Below are 19948 nucleotides of genomic sequence, written 5' to 3'. Positions count from 1 at the left end.
TTCGAGCTTGAGTTGCAGCCGGGAGGAGGCTGGGGGGCGGTGTGTGTGTGTGTGTGTGTGTGTGTGTGTGTGTGGCGGGTGTCACTCGCCACGCGCTGCACAACCTTTCCCCCTTTTCCTTCCTTAGCGGTGTGGGGAGGAGAGGATTGAAGATCCTCACGTGCGGCGTACTTTTCTTTTCTTTTTTTCTTTTTGCACGCAGGTTTTGCATGCGGGCAGCTGTAGGTTAAGGATGGGGAGGCCCCGGGGGTTATCAGGTTTTACGGTGCTTCCAACATGTGCGAACGGTGGGAGAGCGGAGAAGAGAGCGAGCGCCCGCTGTGTGAAATCCTGCCGTCAAAGCAACACTGGGGAGGCAGGGTATAAATTTACCAGGTTAATGTAGCAATGGTGATTAATGCCCAGAACATTGTTTGCGGGTATTGGGGTGTGTGTGTGTGTGTGTGGTGGTGGTGAGGAGAGGTTGTCCTTTGAATGCGGAAAAGTAGGTGTGACCTTGTGTAGGAAAATAAAGAGATCCTTTTTAGCGTGTTTGGCTTCTTTGCCTCCCCTCGTTCGTTTTGACGTGGAGATAATGGCCTTCGGGCGGGAGGGGAAGAAAAGCGGTAGCTGGATCATTTCAAATTTCACTTACTCTCCTGCCTCACTTCAATATGTCTGAGCGACTCCAGATACTGGAAGACTTTTTGAATGAAAGTGTTACCTCCATTTTTTTTTTTAAAGAGGGCCACTTGGGGAAAAAAAAAAAGATTCTAAGGAATTCCTTGTTTCTTGATTAAAGAGAAGGCATTGAATATACTGTTCCTTGGCAGGCTTTTCAGTGTCCGGGTTTTTGGTGTGTGTGTGTGTGTGTGTGTGAGAGAGAGAGAGAGAGAGAGAGAGAGAGAGAGAGAGAGAGAGAGAGAGAGAGAGAGAGAGAGATCAGCTGTATTGAGAAGAGAACGTTTCCTGTGTTCTCATTTTATTTACAACATATTTTACGCTTAATGGTAAGCAATGAAAAATATTTTTAAAACTCATTTCTAAACTCCATAGCTATTTGCATATTCTTGGTTCAAAATTGGATTAGCTCATTTCAAAATTGTCCAAAGCAGAAAAGTGCGTCAAAAAAAAAAAAAGTGCAAAAGTGGAAGGTGTGTGGAAGAGGGGGTAGTCTTATACGGCGAGTATATAACAAACTCTATATTTTGAGTGGAAATGTTGGGGGTCGTCTTATACGCCCAGTCGTCTTATACGCCGGCAAATACGGTATTTGAAAATGTCCTTGCTCCCACACTGAGTAACTTTATGCAATCACTTTCATGTTTACTTCTGTAATCATTTTGCAACAGTAATCAATGATACAACACAATTCATTTGAAGAAAAAAGATATAAGAACCATGGTGGCGCAGTGGTTAGAATGCAGTATTGCAGGCTACTTCTGCTGACTGCCATCTGCCTGCAATTTGGCAGTTCAAATTGTATTGCAGGCTACTTCTGATACAACACAATTCATTTGAAGAAAAAAGATATAAGAACCATGGTGGCGCAGTGGTTAGAATGCAGTATTGCAGGCTACTTCTGCTGACTGCCATCTGCCTGCAATTTGGCAGTTCAAATCTCACCAGGCTCAAGGTTGACTCAGACTTTCATCCTTTTGTGGTCATTAAAATGAGGGCCCAGATTGTTGTGCACAATATGCTCATTCTGTAAACCGCTTAGAGAAGCTGTAAAGCAGTGTGAAGCGGTATATAAGTCTAAGTGCTATTGTTATTGTTACAAGGGTTCCTGAAGAACTTTATCCAAACAAAATGGATAGAGCCCCAACATTTGATCTGATTTGAGGATGGGGATAAAAGAAAATGATGCCCAAACAAGACATAATGTTGTCCCTTAAAAAACAAGAAACAAATTAAAAATGCACTCCTGCTTCCATCTACTTTTGGAAGGTAACCCTCAGCAAGCTGTACAAAATTCAATGTGGCCCTCAAGTCAGAAGTTTTGCACCACTGTTTAAGGGATGGTGGTCTAGCATTGGCAGGAAAATAGTTTTTCACAGAAGAACACAATCATTTTTACCAATTTTACAAACAAGGAAAATACTTGCAAAAACAACAAAGCTGTTGTTCAGTATTTTGTAATCTATGCACAACACAAAATAATATAGGGTACTTACTTGAATAGCTCATAAGTTTGTTTAACCAAGAACCAAGACGCAAAGCAAATTTCTGATGAGCCATTACATCTGCATGAAGAACCATCACATTAAGGGGACCTTGGGAAACATTATTTGAATGTTTCTAGAAAATAAGAATATTTAAAATTTGAATGAGAATACAACAAGCATTCTATGAATCAAAGATGATAAAACAAAAATGTGGGGTTAAAATCAAGGAAAATCATATCTATAAATTTATCTTCATAAATGTACAGAATCTGGGATCAAGCTGCTTTCAAAAAAGATGTTTTATGTTTTTATGTTTTATGTGTTGTTTATGTTTGTTTTTAAAAATCAATAAAAAAAATTCAAAAAAATAAAATAAATGTACAGAATAGTATACATATTTTAAAATTTCTATTGTTACCTTAATCTCTTCTTTTGCTTCCTGACAAACAACATATGACCCCTTCTTAACAGCCTTCCGACCCTTTATTTTTTTTTAAATAAAATAAAATAGAGATAGACAGAACAATGTTATCATAGTATGTGCAACAAAAGGCAAGATCAAAATGGAAAAGATGCTTTCAGGCTGATTTAAATGGAAGTGGTACAAATATTCAGTCATTTTGTATTGTAATTTAAATTTGAATTAGCTTTTGTTAGATATATATCAACATCTATGACTTTTAAAACTGACAAAAACCAGAGGTGGTATTCAGCAGATTCTCACCACTTCTGGAGAACCGGTAGCGGACATTTTGACTAGTTCGGAGAACCGGCAAATACTACCTCTGACTGGAGATTTTACAGTATCCTTCCCCTGGCATGCCCACCAAGCCACGGCCACAGAACCGGTAGTAAAAACATTTGAATCCCACCACTGCAAAAAACATTTACATTATTACAGAGATAATGCCATCATGGAGCTCTTTTAAAGGAATAAATTCACTGTCAGAAATTAGCATATGACCTGGATGTTCACAGGGTTTTAAAAATATTCTTAGTTCATGGTCCATTAATTCTTCTGTTCCTTTTCAGAATTATTCCATTCTACAGTTTGCAAAATTTATGTCTACTAACAGCAAACAATCCCCATAATGGTATGGTCTGAAAGAGGTAAGGCATAGTTCACTGCCATTCCATTGCTGAATCAGTGAATTTTGCACTACCCTATATATTTGCACATAAACCCATCTGCAGATAATCCAGTCTTTGAATCTTTATCCCAAATACCATGAAAAATGTACCACCCACAGGGCACTTTTGAGAAGAAACGGCAGACAAACTATTTCTCTTGTTAACCCTTATATGAAAATAGATCATCCAAAGCACTTCCTGGAAGATGGATGGATCAATATACAGTAAGACAAAGCTAAAAGTGAAAAAATCTTTAAGAGGCTTCAAAGAATATAAAGATCCTTGCCTAGAATTACAAAACCTTAAAACGTAGAAAAAAATAGCTTCTCACATTCTAAAACTGTGACCCGTTGCTAAAAAGAATATCTTCCTCTGATACCATATCTGAAGGGTGGGAACAATATAACAAGAAAAAAGATTTAGATTTGAACTGTAAATATGAAAAGATTCTTCAGAAATCAATTCCTTAAATATTTCAAAAAGGCCAGATTTAAAATGCATGCTGGCACAAACAGCAATAGCACTTAGACTTATATTCTGCTTCACAGTGCTTTACAGCCTAAGTGGTTTACAGAGTCAGCCTATCGCCCCCAACAATCTGGGTCCTCGTTTTACCGACCTCGGAAGGATGGAAGGCTGAGCCAACCTTGAGCCTGGTGAGATTCAAACTGCCAAATTGTAGGCAGACGGCAGCAGAAGTAGCCTGCAGCACTGCATTCTAACCACTGTGCCACAGTAGCTCTTGTGATTCTAAATGTTAGAATTTCCAGAAAAAAAGTCAATCCTGACATAATAATTTCTTCTTAAAATATAAATTCATATTTTGCCTTAAAATACAATGAGAAGGGAATTTGGTATGGAAACAAAAAAGTGACCAGCCCTGTTCATTCACTAAATTTCTAGATTAATCTTGCTGGAGCAATAATTATTAAGATGTCAATTGACTTAAAAGAAAACCCATTGTTCTGAAAATTGTCACTCTTTCACAAAATTTATCTTAAGAATTCAATCTAATATAAGATATTGATTATAATGACAACTCAGAATCAAATAATGAACACTGCAAGTACATTACACCAATCTGTGCAAAAGAGAACTATGCAGCCATGCTTTTCAAAAAGCGAAACAATCTCAGCATTTATTAAAAAAAAAATGACAATGTCCTTCTTCCATTTCTCCCTATTGTCAGGCTGGATACCACAGCAGCACAATAACTGGAATACACACACTTGTTTCAGGAATTATGTATAATTACTAACCTCTTTATCTATAGCAGTAGTATATATCTGGGCTTCTGCAAGGTCACACCCAAGAGTTCTTTGTAGACTGTAGATAACATGATCATAAGAATGATGCTCATCATTGAAAAGGACACAATAGTGTTTGTCTGGCTTCTCTGTACTATAAAAAACAAAACCCAAAAGATGACCGATGACCCATGAGAAAAACTGAAATAACTTCCAAATTAAAGCTGGCCACGGGAATAGCACAAGCTACAAATAAACGTGTAGTAGAAATAGTTAAACTAAGATATTCATTATTATCAATACTTGCTTTCAAAAACATTCCCAATTATATTAAAGAGTCCTTGATTCAGTTATTCAGCATTATATAGGCAGTTCCTTCTTAGTTAGCACCCTGATCTATGCAATGTGGAAAACATCTTTCAACAACTTGGAAAGCAAGAATCGAATTAGTTTTATTATTACTCTCCCTCCTTTCCCCCTCTCTCTTGGTCTAATGTCTGATTCAGTTTATGTCAGGCGCAAGCAACTAGATCCACATCTGAAAGACTGAAGTTGAGTACTTTATTACATTCTATCGATAATACAGGATTCTCCCCAGACTGCTTGCCTTCCCTTGGGAACAAACAGATAAGGTTCCATGGAACTTAGAGGAGGTTAAGCCTAAGTCTATTGTGGCTGCACAAAAACTCAAGGCTAGTTCCACTCTTGATCCCTCCTCCTCCCCTGGCTGAGAGTTTTCCAACAGTTTATGACAATGTGATAAGCAAGTGTATAAAAATCAGAGAATGTTGACTTCTAGGAGAAGCATGGGAAACTGGACATGTCCTGGAAAGCAGAACTGTGAAGGCCAAGGTACCAGGAGATGATGAAAGATCATTCACATGTGCTCTAGCTGGCTGCTCTTCATGAAGACATTATTTTATGTGGGTTTGAGCACCAGGAGACAAAGGAATCAGCCATGCAGCCTTTGAAAGGACATTAAGTTTGTAAATCTTGGTTTCTAATCACTTTTGGAATTGCTATTAAGAGACCTTCAGAACAATAAAGACACACTGGGTTAGTGTTATTTTCAACTTCAACTCTGAAGAAAATAATAGCTTAATTAATGACAAGCTTAAGAACTTTAAGACATTGAAATAAATAGCAAAAAGCTAAATAAGTTTTTGATCTAAGAAAGTTACAAATAGATTAAGGGTCCAGACAAATTGGGAATATTGACTTTTATTGTAAGATTTTGGAATTATCTATAAAAATAAATAGTTTCTTGTAGGAAACGGATTTATTTTGGCTATCCTGGTTATTGCAAGTCTTAATTAAGATAAGTTACTTTATGGTTTCTGGACACATGAAAAAACTCAAGATTCTAAGCAGAATAAAATATAAGCCAATTTTTGACATCAGTTAATACTAAGACTTATAAAATGACACAAAACATTGTAACATCGAAAATATTAAAGGAGGCCTTTGAAGAATGGAGCCAGAAATTACTGACTGCAATATCAACACTATCAATAATAACGTCTGCTTCTATGGATAGAGTGTCCAAAAGGTGTTAATGAAGGAATGACACATATGGGAGGGGGGGAATCTAAATTATCTAAGACAAATAAAGTACCAAAAGTGGGATTTTAAATGACAGGCCAAGAGAATGCTTTGGAAAACGTTACTTTATTCGATGTCGAAAGAACTTCTCTGAAATTTTAAAAAGGGAAATATAATAATAAAACAAAGAGGATGAACTGGAAAATATTTTTCAATCGGCTCTACAAAAGAATCTTAACCCTATCCCTGGTAGACCAGTCCCATCGGAGAAAAAACTGGATCTCTCCCCTGGTATAGCTAACAAAGTGAGGAGAACCTGTGGCTTAGAGGTTAATACATCTACCTAATATGCAAGCAGCCCAGGTTCAAAACCCAGAAGGGTATGGGCTAGGTGATGAGAGCTAAATAGCTTGAAAGAGATCTATACTAGTCTCCCTTTATTTCTTTGTTGGTAAAACATAAATCTAACACAATCAGAAGGATGGCTAACTCGGGGGAATTAAAGAACAGAAACCCCAGGTTTTCTTTGTAACAACTAGCACTATCTTTCAAAGTTAAACAATCTCTATACTAGTAAGAGGCCCTAAGTATAGAAAGACCTTTCTTAACAGTTGCAAGAAAAAAACCCATTATCTGCTAGGCTAATCTGTTAAGAGTATGAAGACAGGAAATCTTTTTACTTGTAGAGTGAGAATTTCAAGATACATAAACTATCTGGGTGATTCTATATAATTCTCCATTCCTACTCTTCATTTGCTTTTCCTTGCTAAATTATTCAAAGTTCTTGCCTAATCCTAATTGGATGATGCATTATCTTCACTGTTTGTTACTTTATTATAAACAATCTTGGAATGGAAACAAGTAAGACACTTAGAAGCCAACTCTAACAAATTACTTACTTAATCATAAGCTCTGAAGACAGCTCTTTTTCCTCTTCCCAAACAGTCATATCAACAATGTATTTTATAACTGAAGGGAAGATTTTCCTTGCTTGTGCTATTACCTCTTCATTCAACTGGCATTCCAAATTCTGCAAAAAAATAATAATTACCCATGTTAGTTCCACAGTACAGTTAATCAGCAAGCATGAGCACTTTGCAGACTCTTTCATTACTGACTAGTGAAAGAAGTATAGTAGCAATTGTTCAATAAGAAATATCTTTCATTCTCTCTCTTGGTTTGCGGGAGGGGGCTTGTACCAACTGATATCTGGTGACTGCCACAATTAGTCCTGCAGTTTTCCTGGCCAAATTTTTCAGAAGAGATTTGCCGTTGCTTCCTTTCTAGGGTTAGGAGAAAGCAACCAGCCTAAGGTCATCCAGCTGACTATGTGACTAAGGCAGGATTAGAATTCCCAATCTCTTGGTTTCTAACCTGATGCCTTAACCATTACACCAAACTGGATCCAAAAAAACCGTTGAAAAATCCAAACTGAAATCTAGAACAGCTGTTAACAATGTCTTCACTCTTAACTCTCTATGAAGCAGCTTTCCATGATCTATTTATCTTCCTTTAAAAGATATAAATGATATATAGAAAGTCCCCCTCTTATTGATAGTAATTAGGACCAGCGATTAGATTGTAAGATGCAATGTCACATGACTCTGCAACCTAAATGGGCATTCTAGTAGTCCTGGTTACCATTCTTAGGAAAATCCCATATGGTCACAGCATCCCAGTCACTTAACTGCCATTTGTGATCTACTAATGGCTTCCCCACTGACTTTGTTAATTGGAAGTCAGCAGTGAAGGTTGCAAATAGCAATCACATGATCGTGGAATGCTGTGATGTCATAATCATTAGTCAGCCACCCAAATCATAGTCATGTGAACACAGGGACACTGTGACAGTCACAACTATGAGGACCTGTCATGAATATCCCTTGCTCAGCATTATGGTAACTTAGAACAATCACTGAATGAGTGGACATTAAATGAGAACAATCTGTATAAGAATAACCTACCAGTCTCTCTGATTAAGCCAGTCTGGGGTGGTAGTTTTTTTATTCAGAAGAGGAGAGCTAAGGATATCATGGCTACATTGGAATCATGGCATTCTTTCAATATCTCATTAGCCAGTGAAAGTTCAACATTGTTTTCAATCAAGAGAAGAACAAGTGGGGATTCTTTATGATCTTACTGTCTTGTTCAAAAAATCTTGTTGAAATTGTGATAAATAGTTTTTGAGGGTCCATCTTTATGAAATTATAAACTCAGAAGAAGTCTGTGGAAATTTACATATTAGAATGGAACACAAACATCGAGGGTTATGATACAAAGATATTCCAAATATTTTGTGAGCATGCCCAAGCAACTAGTATATAATTAGAAATTATTCTTTGTACAATAATATTTGTTTTTCAATTTATTACAAAGAAATACCTCTTCAGTATTTTCTCCTCCTTCAGGCTCATGTTTTGTACACACTGGTCCAGTCTTCCATGCTTCTGTATCCCCACAATCACAGAATCCTCCTCCAGTGGAAGTATTCATCTAAAACAATTAAGAACAGAGGACACAATGGGAAGTCCAGAACCATTAATTCATTTTGCATGTAACACAGAACAATGGCACGGCATATATCACAGCAATACTACATTACACGAATAACAACTATACCCAAATTTATCTGTGTTCTCCTCTTGTAATGGTTATGTAAAAATGACCTGGAGGAATGAGAGGATGAGATGCTGTCTAGGAAACCAAAGGCAGGAGCCTGCTTAATGGTCAGAGAAAGAAACTTAGAAAAGGCCCACTCTAATGAACCAGGCTGTTAAAAGTGATGGCTGGAGATTTGTACTTTCAGATTTGCAAGATTGATATTAACCAATTAAAAAGTAAACAAGGAACACAATCAGATAACCTAATTCTACTTTATTGTAAGGCTACATTAACAGAATCTTGCATGTCTGAAAAGTACAAATCTCTTACCACAACTGTTAACTGCCTGACTCATTAGAGTGGGTCTTTCCTAAATTTTGTTCTCTGTTAAGCAACAGTAGACTCCCTTCTCTGTTATCTGTTTTTATTGCCCCTAAATGGGGGTCCTGGATATTCTGTACAAAAATTTGAGGTTTCTTTCTGAGATTATCCATTACTTATGCAGCTAATAATTATAAAGTAATCCTCTTGTTCTTTTTTCAACTAAAGAACCTGAAAGTAAGTTTATGAAATTAAATAGTTTTTCTATTATGCCTAGTAATTTTTGGCTGTCTGAATTGATGTGGCCATCCAGTATTTTACCACTTAACATAAATTGATTTTCATGTACTGTTATTTACTTTCAATACTTAAACAACACAATCAAATTTTCACAAATGCTCATTTATGCTTCTAGTACACTATATTAATAGATATCATGCCAAAGCACAAATTTCTTTACCTTGTAACGATGATTTACATGAATACTGTTCTGGAAGCAATCCATGCAAAGTACACAAGTTGGATCAATTGCACAATCCCTGCCACAAAAATAAGAAATTGATGCTGTAGAGTAAGCACTTATTTTTCAAAAACGTACCAAACTTCCAAATTCTGGAAGTGTTAATTGAACAAAGCATTCACACATAAGCCAGAACTGCTTATTATTAGTCATGAGTAAAATGATTTGTGCACAAGCCATTCTGAACATAAAATAGGTTTTGGATGATCAGTGCCTGAACTGCATCATGCATGTTTTAGATGTTTTAATCTAAACATAGAACAAGATTTTTTTTTCCAGGTATGAAATAAAATGGATTTTTTTCTGAGAAGTAACAGGAAGATAGAAAACTGACAGTAGAAAAAGATCTAGTGGTCCATCAACTGCACCTTTGTTTTCTTTTTAATTAATTAATTATTTTTATTTTATTTTTGTCAGATGATGGACACGTGTGTAAACTCTGTTACTAATAACTGATTCATTATTTCTGTTGAAATTGGTTCCAATCTTCTACTGCTCTTTCTGTGAAGTAATACTTTTTAACATTACTTTTGAATTCCCATCCCTCTTCTCCCGGTCAGTTTGAAGTTATATTCACGTGTTCTTAATTTTTGCTTAACATTGAAATACTACCTTCTAGAACTTTATTCTCACCTTTAAAGGTTTCATATTTAAATGTTTCGATCATGTTCTATATAGCAGGATTAGAACCTCCTTTTTCCTGATGGCGATTCCTCAAGTGATGCATCCCAGAATTTTGTTTGCCTTCAGTTACCTGGCCACACTGTTTATTTGTTTTGTAGTCATCTGCTATAAGTACATCTAAATCCTTTTCTTCTGTTGTTCTAACAATGTACCCCCGATAGTGTAACCTGCCAGAGGATTTTTTTCCTTAGTGATCTTACATTAATGCATTGCATAATACATTGGTGGTGAGGAGATGAAGTGTGAAAACCTAAGGCTGATAGGTTTCCTTAGCGAGGTGTCTATAGACACTGTGAGAACCAGCAGCAGTGGCTGGAGAAGGAGGAAAAGGATGGTTGTAAGAAAATTAGGATGTGGATAAACTGGTAGGATATGTCGCATAAGACTATTGGTAGCTGAGGGGAGGAAGGGAAAGTGCTGGAAATATCAAAGAGCACATTGGTCAGTAGGATATCGTGGGACATCAAAAGTGGCTGTGGAGGGGAGGGAGAGAAGGGGGAGCAGAGAATATTGTGGAGTTCTCAAGCTGGTGTACAGGCCATGTCAAGGAGGGGAGAGAAGGGGAGCCCCGAATCAGCCTTGTTCTACTCATCTCCTAAAATCACTCTGCATCCTTCCATATTTTGTTTCAAACAAAATTTCAAACAACCAAAATGAGCCATGTTTTCAAGTGATAAACTGCAACAAATTCAAAATGGCTCAATAGAACTTCTAGAACATGGTTTGTTTTGCATTGGTAACAAAACTTACTTTCTTACATAATACTTTGCTACCCACACACGAACATAAATGCATTTTAGAAACATACATAACACCAAAGCTGTATTGACAATTATATATTATATCACATCATTCAAAGAAACATTAAGAGGTAAGAGTATTGCTATAAACCTGCAGGAATATGTTGTCTCTCCACCTTTAAATACTTTTCCACATAGCTGTGAGGTACCAATCTGTCTTAGCTTTTCTAGACAGGTATCTGGATCTTCTCCAAATAAATGCCACTCCAAAGGATAAAGAATCATTTTTTGGGCCATTTCCTCCTCTTTCTGTGATGGAGGGTCCATTTCATCACAATATATGTTTGGAACCACTTTTGCCAAATGTTGAAGAAAGGCAGCATGAAAATCAAGCTTCTCATCCCACCACTGCAAAAAACAGAACACAGTGTTTACTCCCTCAGCATCAGTATTTCACATATCAAAAATTATGATGTACATTACATGTAAATAGGGAAAATGCATGTTTTGGAGTTATAAATGTTTGGAACTTTTGAGTCAAAAATGAAGGAAATATGCCATTAAACATACATGTATTAAATAAATCAGTATTTACTGTGAAGCAGAATAAAGTTTCACTTTTTCAATTGACAGTGCTTTTCATTAACCAAAAAGAAAAAAAAATGTTAAAATGCCCTTGCCGATGACAGCTGCCTTCGCGCCCTTTTTAAACGCCGCCACGGACAAACAGGCTCTGGCAGCCGTTGAGACCACACGATAGCCCTCCCAAGCCAAGCCAACCAGGGTGTGGAGATGTTCTCAGACACACCGTCCCAACTTCTCCTTACTTCAATGGAATCGGCCCTCAGCTCATCCGTTCACTTCGCTCCGGGCCAAAGCCCCGAGCGATTGGAGTTTTGACAGCCGCTCAGATGGTAGACCGGGAGCCTGCTGTCAAATAGATAGGATTGGATTGTCCTATTTTTAAAACAGTTAAGGTTCAAATTCGAAGAGTGCTCAACAACACGGCATCCTATGCTTGACTGAGTCAATTTCTGGGGCACCCTTAGCAATAGGTGAGTATCTTCACAGATCTGACAGACTCAGTCCAATCAGCAGCAACGACTGACAACACAATCCTGGATGCTATCTCCACCACAATGGAGAATATCAACATTTAGTTTGATTGTTGTAGAATAACAACATAAAATTCTAGAACCTAATCATCTGAAAGGAAGCACAACTACTCTACAGCATTTACAGGAAAAAATAGTATTTTCTCTTTGATAAATTGTGAGTCACTTTCTTAGAAAAGGCTGTTATTCCTGCAAACTTAATTCAATTTCAGATTACTTTTAACAGAAAGAAGGCTCACATTTGATTAAATAAATACAGTCTGTCATACAGGGAAAAAAATCAATTGCCATCTGGTATTTTCAAGTTGTAATTAACAGAATACATGGAGGTTTAGGGTTTCAAGTTAAGCTTATAATTTAACATTAGGCAGAAGAACTGAGCTCTGAATTAATCTGATCTCCACCTCCACTATCCTTGCTCATTTCATTTGTTAAGATCCAAGACACTTTCTTGGATAACTTCACAAAAATTTTGGATTTCTTACCAATAAATTGTTTTGGTAGCATGAATAAGCAATTGGGTTACAATCCTATGCACTGAATTTATAAATAAAGATATATTTATGAAATATTTGCAATATTACTTTGGTAACAATATTACTCTGTTGCATTTATTTTATATATATATCATGATAGGCAGGACAAGAAGCAATGAATGGAAACTAATCAAGGAGAGAACCAATCTAGAACTAAGGAGAAATTTCCTGATACTTATAACAATTAATCAGCGGAACAACTTGCCTCCAGAAGTTGTGAATTTTAAGAAGAGATTGGACAACCATTTGTCTGAAATGGTATAGGGCAGGGGTCACCAACCTTTTGGACCTCAGAGACCACCAAACTCATAGTTTTAAATCCCAGGGACCACTAACCGGTTCTGTGGGCGTGACCTAATTTGTGGGTGTGGCTTAGTGGTCATGTGACTGGCTGGGCATGGCTTGTATGTAAATATTATAAATATTGAATTTTTTATTGAAAAAAAGAGCAACTTTTACCAAAAATCAGGCAAAGCAGGCAGGCAGATTGAGTTGCTTACAGAATCATTCATTGACCTAACTATCTGCCATCGGTTAGTTCAGTCTCTCAAATTTGCTTGCCATGAGTCTGCACTGAATAATAGAACCTTCAGTCCTAAGGGAAGTTTGGCTGTGCTTAAAAGCAGAGCCGAAGATCTAAAGACTAGCTAGAAAGCAAGAAATCCAACCATTTCCTGCTTCCTAGCTAATCTAAATTTTCCTGCACAGCAGAACAGATGATGGTCGGAAAAAGGAACAATAGCAATTTAGCAGGCAAGTGGGCAGGGAGGATTCCCGCGGGCCATGTGGGCAGCGCAGCCTTGTGTTTCTGCGCAGCCTGGATTAATTGCTTGGGGGGGGGTGCTCTGGGGGTGAGATTTCTCTGCGGCCCACCAAAATTTTATCACGGCTCACCAGTGGGCCGTTGCCCACCAGTTGGCTACCGCTGGTGTAGCGTTTCCTGCCTGAGTAGGGGGTTGGAATGGAAGACCTCCAAGGTCCCTTCCAACTCTGTTATTCTGTTATGAGTTAATAGAACATAAAAAAGTTATTTACAGTGGCAAACAAGGAACCAGGAAGGCCTTGTTTTCATTGATCAAGTGCAACACAATAGAGATTTCTGGGTAATTTCCTTGATAGCTATGTTAAGAAAAGCTGCAAAAAAAGGGCTTAGTTAAGAGTTGCTTATTAAATGCCAATTTGCCTTTCTCAATGATAATTCAAGCACTTCTCCAAAGATATAAAATTAAAAACTGGGTGATTGATAGAGAGAAAAGGAAAACATCACGCTCACTATATACCCAAAACAACTTTGTTTAGAAATTATGGAGTTTTTCCACTGGTAAAACACCAGTCTCCGGGCTAGAGTGAATAGGGCAAGGAATGACTGTACCACTTGCATTCAAGGGACATGGTGGCTCAGTGGCTAAGACACTGAGCTTGTGGATCAGAAAGGTCAGCAGTTCAGCAGTTCGAATCCCTTGCAGCAAGTAACGGAGTGAGCTCCCGTTACTTGTCCCAGCTTCTGCCAACCTAGCAGTTCAAAAGCATGTAAAAATGCAAGTAGAAAAATAGGGATCACTTTGGTGGGAAGGTAACAGCGTTCCGTGTGCCTTCGTCGTTTAGTCATGCCAGCCACATGACCACAGAGACATTTTTGGACAGTGCTGGCTGTTCGGCTTTGTAATGGAGATGAGCACTGCCCCCTAGAGCCAGAAACAACTAGCATGTATGTGCGAGGGGAACTTTTACCTTTAGACTTGCATTCAAGGTGCCATTGCAATTCTGACGAGCTCCCATTAACACCATTGTTTTCAGTGGTGGAATTCAAATTTTTTTACTACCTGTTCTGCGGGCGTGGCTTATTTTGTGGGTGTGGCTTAGTGGTCATGTGACTGGGTGGGCGTGGCCAACTCAATCTCACTCACATCAAGGGGTGCCTCACCTGGCCCCTCCCCTCCCAGTCATTCCTAGTTACCCAGCCTCAACTTATCTATAGCTCTGTAAAAATGTTGTTCACCTTTTTTGACTTTATTATCTGCATACGATAGATGTACTTTCATGGACCACTGAAAGGAGGAAATGGCTCACATGCTTTACTCAAGAGTGTGATAGGCAACAGGCTTTTAAGGGGCTGCCACAAAGAAAGGGGGATAATGTATTTTCCAAAGAAGCAGAATGCAAACAAGAAGCAATGGATGGAAACTGAACAGAGAGAAGCAACCTAAAAATAAGGAGAAACTTCCTGTGAGTGAGAACAATTAACCAGTGGAACTGCCTGTCTCCAGAAATTCTGGGTGCTCAATCACTGGAAGTTTTTAAGACAAGACTTGGACAGCCGTTTCTCTGAAATGGTATAGGGCTCACCCCAAGGTCCCTTCTAAGTATTATTCTGACACCTTTCCCAGGATTTCTACTCAGAGTTTGGCATCCTCAGTTTTCTTGCCTGAGCTGGGGATTGGACTAGAAGACCTCCAAGGTCCTTTTCAACTCTTGTTAAACACATGTGTATTTTATGCTCTGGACTATTGACATTGAATGCATGTAAACCCTGAAAAAAATGTGGTAGCCCTGGGCAAAAGAAAGGCAGAAAAATCACTCTAGGTGTAGGGACAGTGTAAAATATTAACACATGATAAATAATGGAACAATTAAAAATAATAGCACAGAGTTTTATCTCTCGCTCTCTCTTCCTATTTTTTTCTTTCTCTCCCTTCCTCTTTCTTTCTTTCTCTCTCCCTCTCTCTCTCTCTCTCCCTCCCTCTCTCTCATACACACACACACACACACACAGAGAGAGAGAGAGAGAGAGAGAGAGACAGAGAGACAGAGCACTTGACAAGCATTTTGGAAGCAGCTCCTTTAAATTTCTCCAAGGCTGGAGTGGATTCCCCCACCCCCTCTGTCAGACCACACTCCTTCTCACTCCAGTACTTAGTTTAACTCACAAGGGGAAAGCCATACTTGCAGCGTCCATGGGGAATCCTTGGAGAAGTTTTTAAAGGACCTGCTTCCAAAATGCATTTCTTTTACGTTGCAAAAGTGCTCCAAGGCTCGATTCACCCCCACCCCCTCTGTCAGACCGCACTCTTTCTCACTCCAGGCACTTTACTCACACGGGGAAAGTGGGGAAAGCAATACTTGCACCATCCATGCCTTCCTTCCTTTCCCCTGGGGAGAAAGAGGATGTGGGGAACGGAAAGCTAGGAGAGCGATCGCAAGTGAGCGACCAGGTGACCAGGTTGGGGATGCCACTGGTTTGGTGACCCACGCCAAATAACAGCTACCAGTTCGCTCGAGTAGGTGCGAACCAGTTGAATACAACCTCTGATTGTTTTTCACTGCTTTGTTTTAAGGTGATAAGAACAGCTCTAAATCTAAATGGAACATCCTGAGGGATGGGCTGCACAGCCTGAGTTCTCACAGCACTTTAGCATATGGCCATAGGCACTGAGCCATTTCTTCTCACTCTAAAATTGTAGTAAGGAGCTGCAGTAGTGAAGATGATGGGAGCAGGCAAAAGGGGAAAAGTAGAGCCAGCAGTACAGCTTGCCCATCTGTTTTTTCTCTCCAGAGGAGAACCTGTTTTTCATCAGTCTAAGCAAGGTTACGTCATGCCTGGTGAGACTGGCAAACTGCTATCCCGTTTTCAACAGTTGCTTTACCTATGTGAAGGAAATGTAAGCCACAGAAAATGACCTGGAAGGCCATAGGCACCTCATGAGTTTGGGACCTCTGATCTATCTTCTAATATTTCTACACAGCACTTTTGGCATTCATTCTACTTTCACTCTAATTTTTTTTTACTTTTTTTCTAAGACCCACCCTTAGCTCTGCAAAAAATTGGTCTTCTCCACATTCATATCCTCTCATTATATTTCTATTCCATTGTTTACTTTATTTACTTATTTATTAATTTACATACTGCCCATCTCGCTGTTTTGGGTGACTCTAGGCAGCCCCATCCTTTCTAGCTTAGGAGCCGTGGTGATGCAGTGGTTAGAATGCAGTATTGCGGTTTAATTCAGAATGCAGTATCACAGGCTAATCCAGCTCACTGCCAGGAGTTCAACCCCTCACTGGCTCAAGGTTGACTCAGCCTTCTATCCTTCCAAGGTCAGTAAAATGAGGACCCAGATTGTTGGGGACAATATGCTGACTCTGTAAACTGTTTAGAGAGGGCTGTAAACCACCATGAAACAGTATATAAGTTTAAGTGCTATTGTTATTATACTCATTCCTATGCCATGTATACATATAAATAGATATTTAAACCACATATTTAAAAAAACGGATCTTTTCTAAGCAGATACTCCAGCAGTCTGCATTCCTACTGTATTCTTTGGCTTCTACTGATACAATGGCCTTCTCTTGCAACTATCACCAAATATAGATTTCTACTTAATAGACACCCATAACAATTACTTAACACCAGTTTATATTTCTAACATATATTTAGCCCTTCCTTCCATAATTAAATTTCACTTCCCTGCACATATTTCTCAACTCTACAAGATCAGATCACTTTCATTCACGTGTATTATATGCTTTCCCTTTTTTAAATTACAGACACACTTTTCTTTTTAACTTCATTAATTCATATTGTTTACTCCTTTTACATTCCAAATCTTCCATTTGACATATCTTTGGCAGATGGGCCATAGATATGGACTTCCACCACTCAGTGGCTTTGGTCATTCAAGGTTTTTGCATACATCTTTGAGATGGATTGCACTGAGAGAGAATGACCCAAAGTCCCAAAGTCATCCAGCAAGCTTTCATGCCTAAGGCAGGATTAAAACTTAGTCTCTTAATTTCTACGCTTGCACCTTAACCACTACATCAAACTGGTTCTCATCACATATTGCATACATACTGAAACGTCCATGTTTGTTTAAAAAATACGTGAGAAATCTCATTCAAACAAAATTCAAACTTTTAAACATTGCAGTATTTACTATTCCCTTCATATATGGACTGCAGATGCAAGAGACATTAATGTTTTTGTCTCTTTTCTATGTATTGTGTGTTTCCCCATATTAACTGTCTGCTCACTTTTCCTTTTCCAGTTACACAGCTGCTTTGACATGGTTAATTATTAAATGTCAACAAGTAGACAAATATCATTCCTGGTTACCTACAGTTCCTTTCAAAACATCACCTAAGCAGTAATTACTTCTCAAGTTCTCTATAATTTACACAAAATCTCTCAAATTCTTAAGCTGCACTATTAAGCTACTAGTATCTTTTGGTCTCCATTTGAAATCCATGACACAGCATTCACTATTTCACTGCAGCTGAAGTTTGGCTATTTTTCCAAAGTGAAAGAAATGCAATTTGTTTTTATTACAAAAAGTGAACTATTGTTGAGCCTGGAAATCCTGTTTACTTAATTAACATTCATTGTTAAAAACTGTTGATTTACTCAAAAGATTCATTTTAGGTATTTTCTCTGATGTCCCCGTTTTCACTTTTACTTGTACTTCAAGCTCTTAGTTATTTACATTAAATACTTTTGAACTATTGCATGCCTATTATATTGTCCCTGTCGTTTCTTTTACCATTCCAGTCCTTGTTTTTATTTATGAATCTATTTCCTCTAAACAAAGAAATATACAATTGCTAAACATTATTTTTAACAAATATTTCCATAAAGTTTGATTAATAATGTCACTGAAGCTCATATAAGGGTCATTTATGATTAAGAACACTACCATACATATATATAAATACCAAGAGGAATGCATTGAGGGTAATATTTTGATGTTTAAATATTATGGCCTAGACAACAATCCACTCCAGCAGAAAATAAATTTGCTTTTTAGCTTCATCTAATCTCCCCTCCCCTACTTTATGATAATAATCTTCAAGATGCAAAACATTCCATACTGGTTTATTATAAACATATTGCTGAATGTGCAGTGCTAATAAACGAGCACTACACGGTAATAAAAGAGCACTGCCCATTAAGCAATATTTTTTTAAAAAAACTATTACATTTTAAAGTAAAGAGATCAAAACCAACAACTAATAATTGAAATAGAAAAGAGACAAAAAGTTAAGAATTAAGAGAACAAAGCCCAGATGCCAGAACACTTCGGGAAATGTTTGTTGCATGTTTATCGAGGTACAGATCGACTATTTATATTCCAAAAGTGGATCTGTCCGAATCCAACTCCGGTAATGTTAACTCTCCTGGAGTTATAGAGGAAAACCCTTCTCAAAATCCTGTCAATTAAGTGGGCTTTGCCGAGCATGTATGTACGGCGCTGTGTAGTGCGCAACGGTGCAGTCCCATTTGACAAGAAGAAACCCAGAGATGAACCTTTTGGGTGGGGGGGACCGCAGGCAACAGAAGCGGGAACTAGGGAAAGACCCCCTTCCTAGCAAGACATAAGGAGCAGAACAACGCGGGCTAATAAAAGCATGGGAGCCCGGGCATTTCTGGGTTAGGGTCCATTTATCTAGCACAGCTGCTGCTTGGACTCTTTAAGGAAGGCAACGTCGCCGCGGCTGTCGACCAAACGCAAAAGGGATGAACCCCCGGGCGGGAGCGGAATCGGAATCTCACCCCAGCCAGCTCCGAGGGGTTCACGGGGGCAGCCGCGCCGCCCGTTCCAGCCATCCTTTCCGCGCCGTCGCCTTCATCCGCCATCTTAGGAGAAGCGGGGCTCGGCAGTCTTGAGTCCTACCGCAGGGCCAACCGGAAATCAGCTGCGTGGGAAAGGCCTGGGAAAGACCAGGTCTCGGGAAAACCTGACCCGATGCCCGACTCCAAACCCCAAGAGAAGAGGTTCCTCAGCAATATTGCGCATGCTCGGCTTTCTGGCGCATGCTCAAGAGAGCACTTGCCGAGTCGAGCGTCGCTTGCTGACCGGAAAACCTCGGCGGCTGCTTCTCCAACAAATATGGAGTAAAGCCTCTAAGAAGGCAGCTGGGGAAGCCCCTCCACCGAACCACGTAACAACTGCTGCTATAGGGGCAGATTTCTTCAGAAGTGGGAGAGAACTGATATATTTTCTGTCTGTGAGACATGGTGTTTGATTTTGAAATTTGCTGCACAGAATAAATCGATTTGCAAGATAAAACTGAATTTCCAAACCTTTCTTTAGGCAGTATTGGTCTTTTGAGGGTCCACATTTCTCTTCTGCCACACACCTAATTATCTGCAGGATCTTTAGATGTGAAGTTCTTGCTTGTAGACTGAATGTTTGCTAAATAAACGTTTATATTCATAAAAGTCTTCTTCCATTGACTTGCACAGACATGTAATGCACGCACTTTCTTTCCACCTAGCACCATTTCTCTGATGAAAATAGCCCCCTAACATGAAAAAACAGGTATTCACCCTTTTCACTCTTTGTAGCTCAGAGGCAAAAAGCGAG

General features: G+C 38.7%; 1 protein-coding gene across 1 annotated transcript in view; it reads right to left on the bottom strand.

Moving 5' to 3' along the window:
• The window catches only part of UBR1 (ubiquitin protein ligase E3 component n-recognin 1), a 68815-nt gene extending 49418 nt beyond the window's left edge, over positions 1-19397 (bottom strand). Inside the window, exons 1-8 of the mRNA XM_087951656.1 lie at positions 19135-19397; positions 11085-11341; positions 9450-9528; positions 8450-8560; positions 6967-7097; positions 4538-4679; positions 2566-2628; positions 2157-2280 (exon numbers count right to left, since the gene is read on the bottom strand). Coding sequence (XP_087807782.1) covers positions 2157-2280; positions 2566-2628; positions 4538-4679; positions 6967-7097; positions 8450-8560; positions 9450-9528; positions 11085-11341; positions 19135-19218 — 991 coding nt within the window. The 5' untranslated portion in view covers positions 19219-19397. The remainder of the gene's footprint in view (positions 1-2156; positions 2281-2565; positions 2629-4537; positions 4680-6966; positions 7098-8449; positions 8561-9449; positions 9529-11084; positions 11342-19134) is intronic.
• Positions 19398-19948: the final 551 nt, after the last annotated feature.

Source organism: Notechis scutatus, chromosome 1 (assembly GCF_049901735.1).
Source record: "Notechis scutatus isolate UNSWTSFEM ecotype Mainland chromosome 1, rNotScu1.2, whole genome shotgun sequence".
Classification (NCBI taxonomy): Eukaryota; Metazoa; Chordata; class Lepidosauria; order Squamata; family Elapidae; genus Notechis; species Notechis scutatus.
The sequence above is the reverse complement of the archived record's forward strand: the minus strand, read 5'-3'. Positions and strand labels throughout refer to the sequence as shown.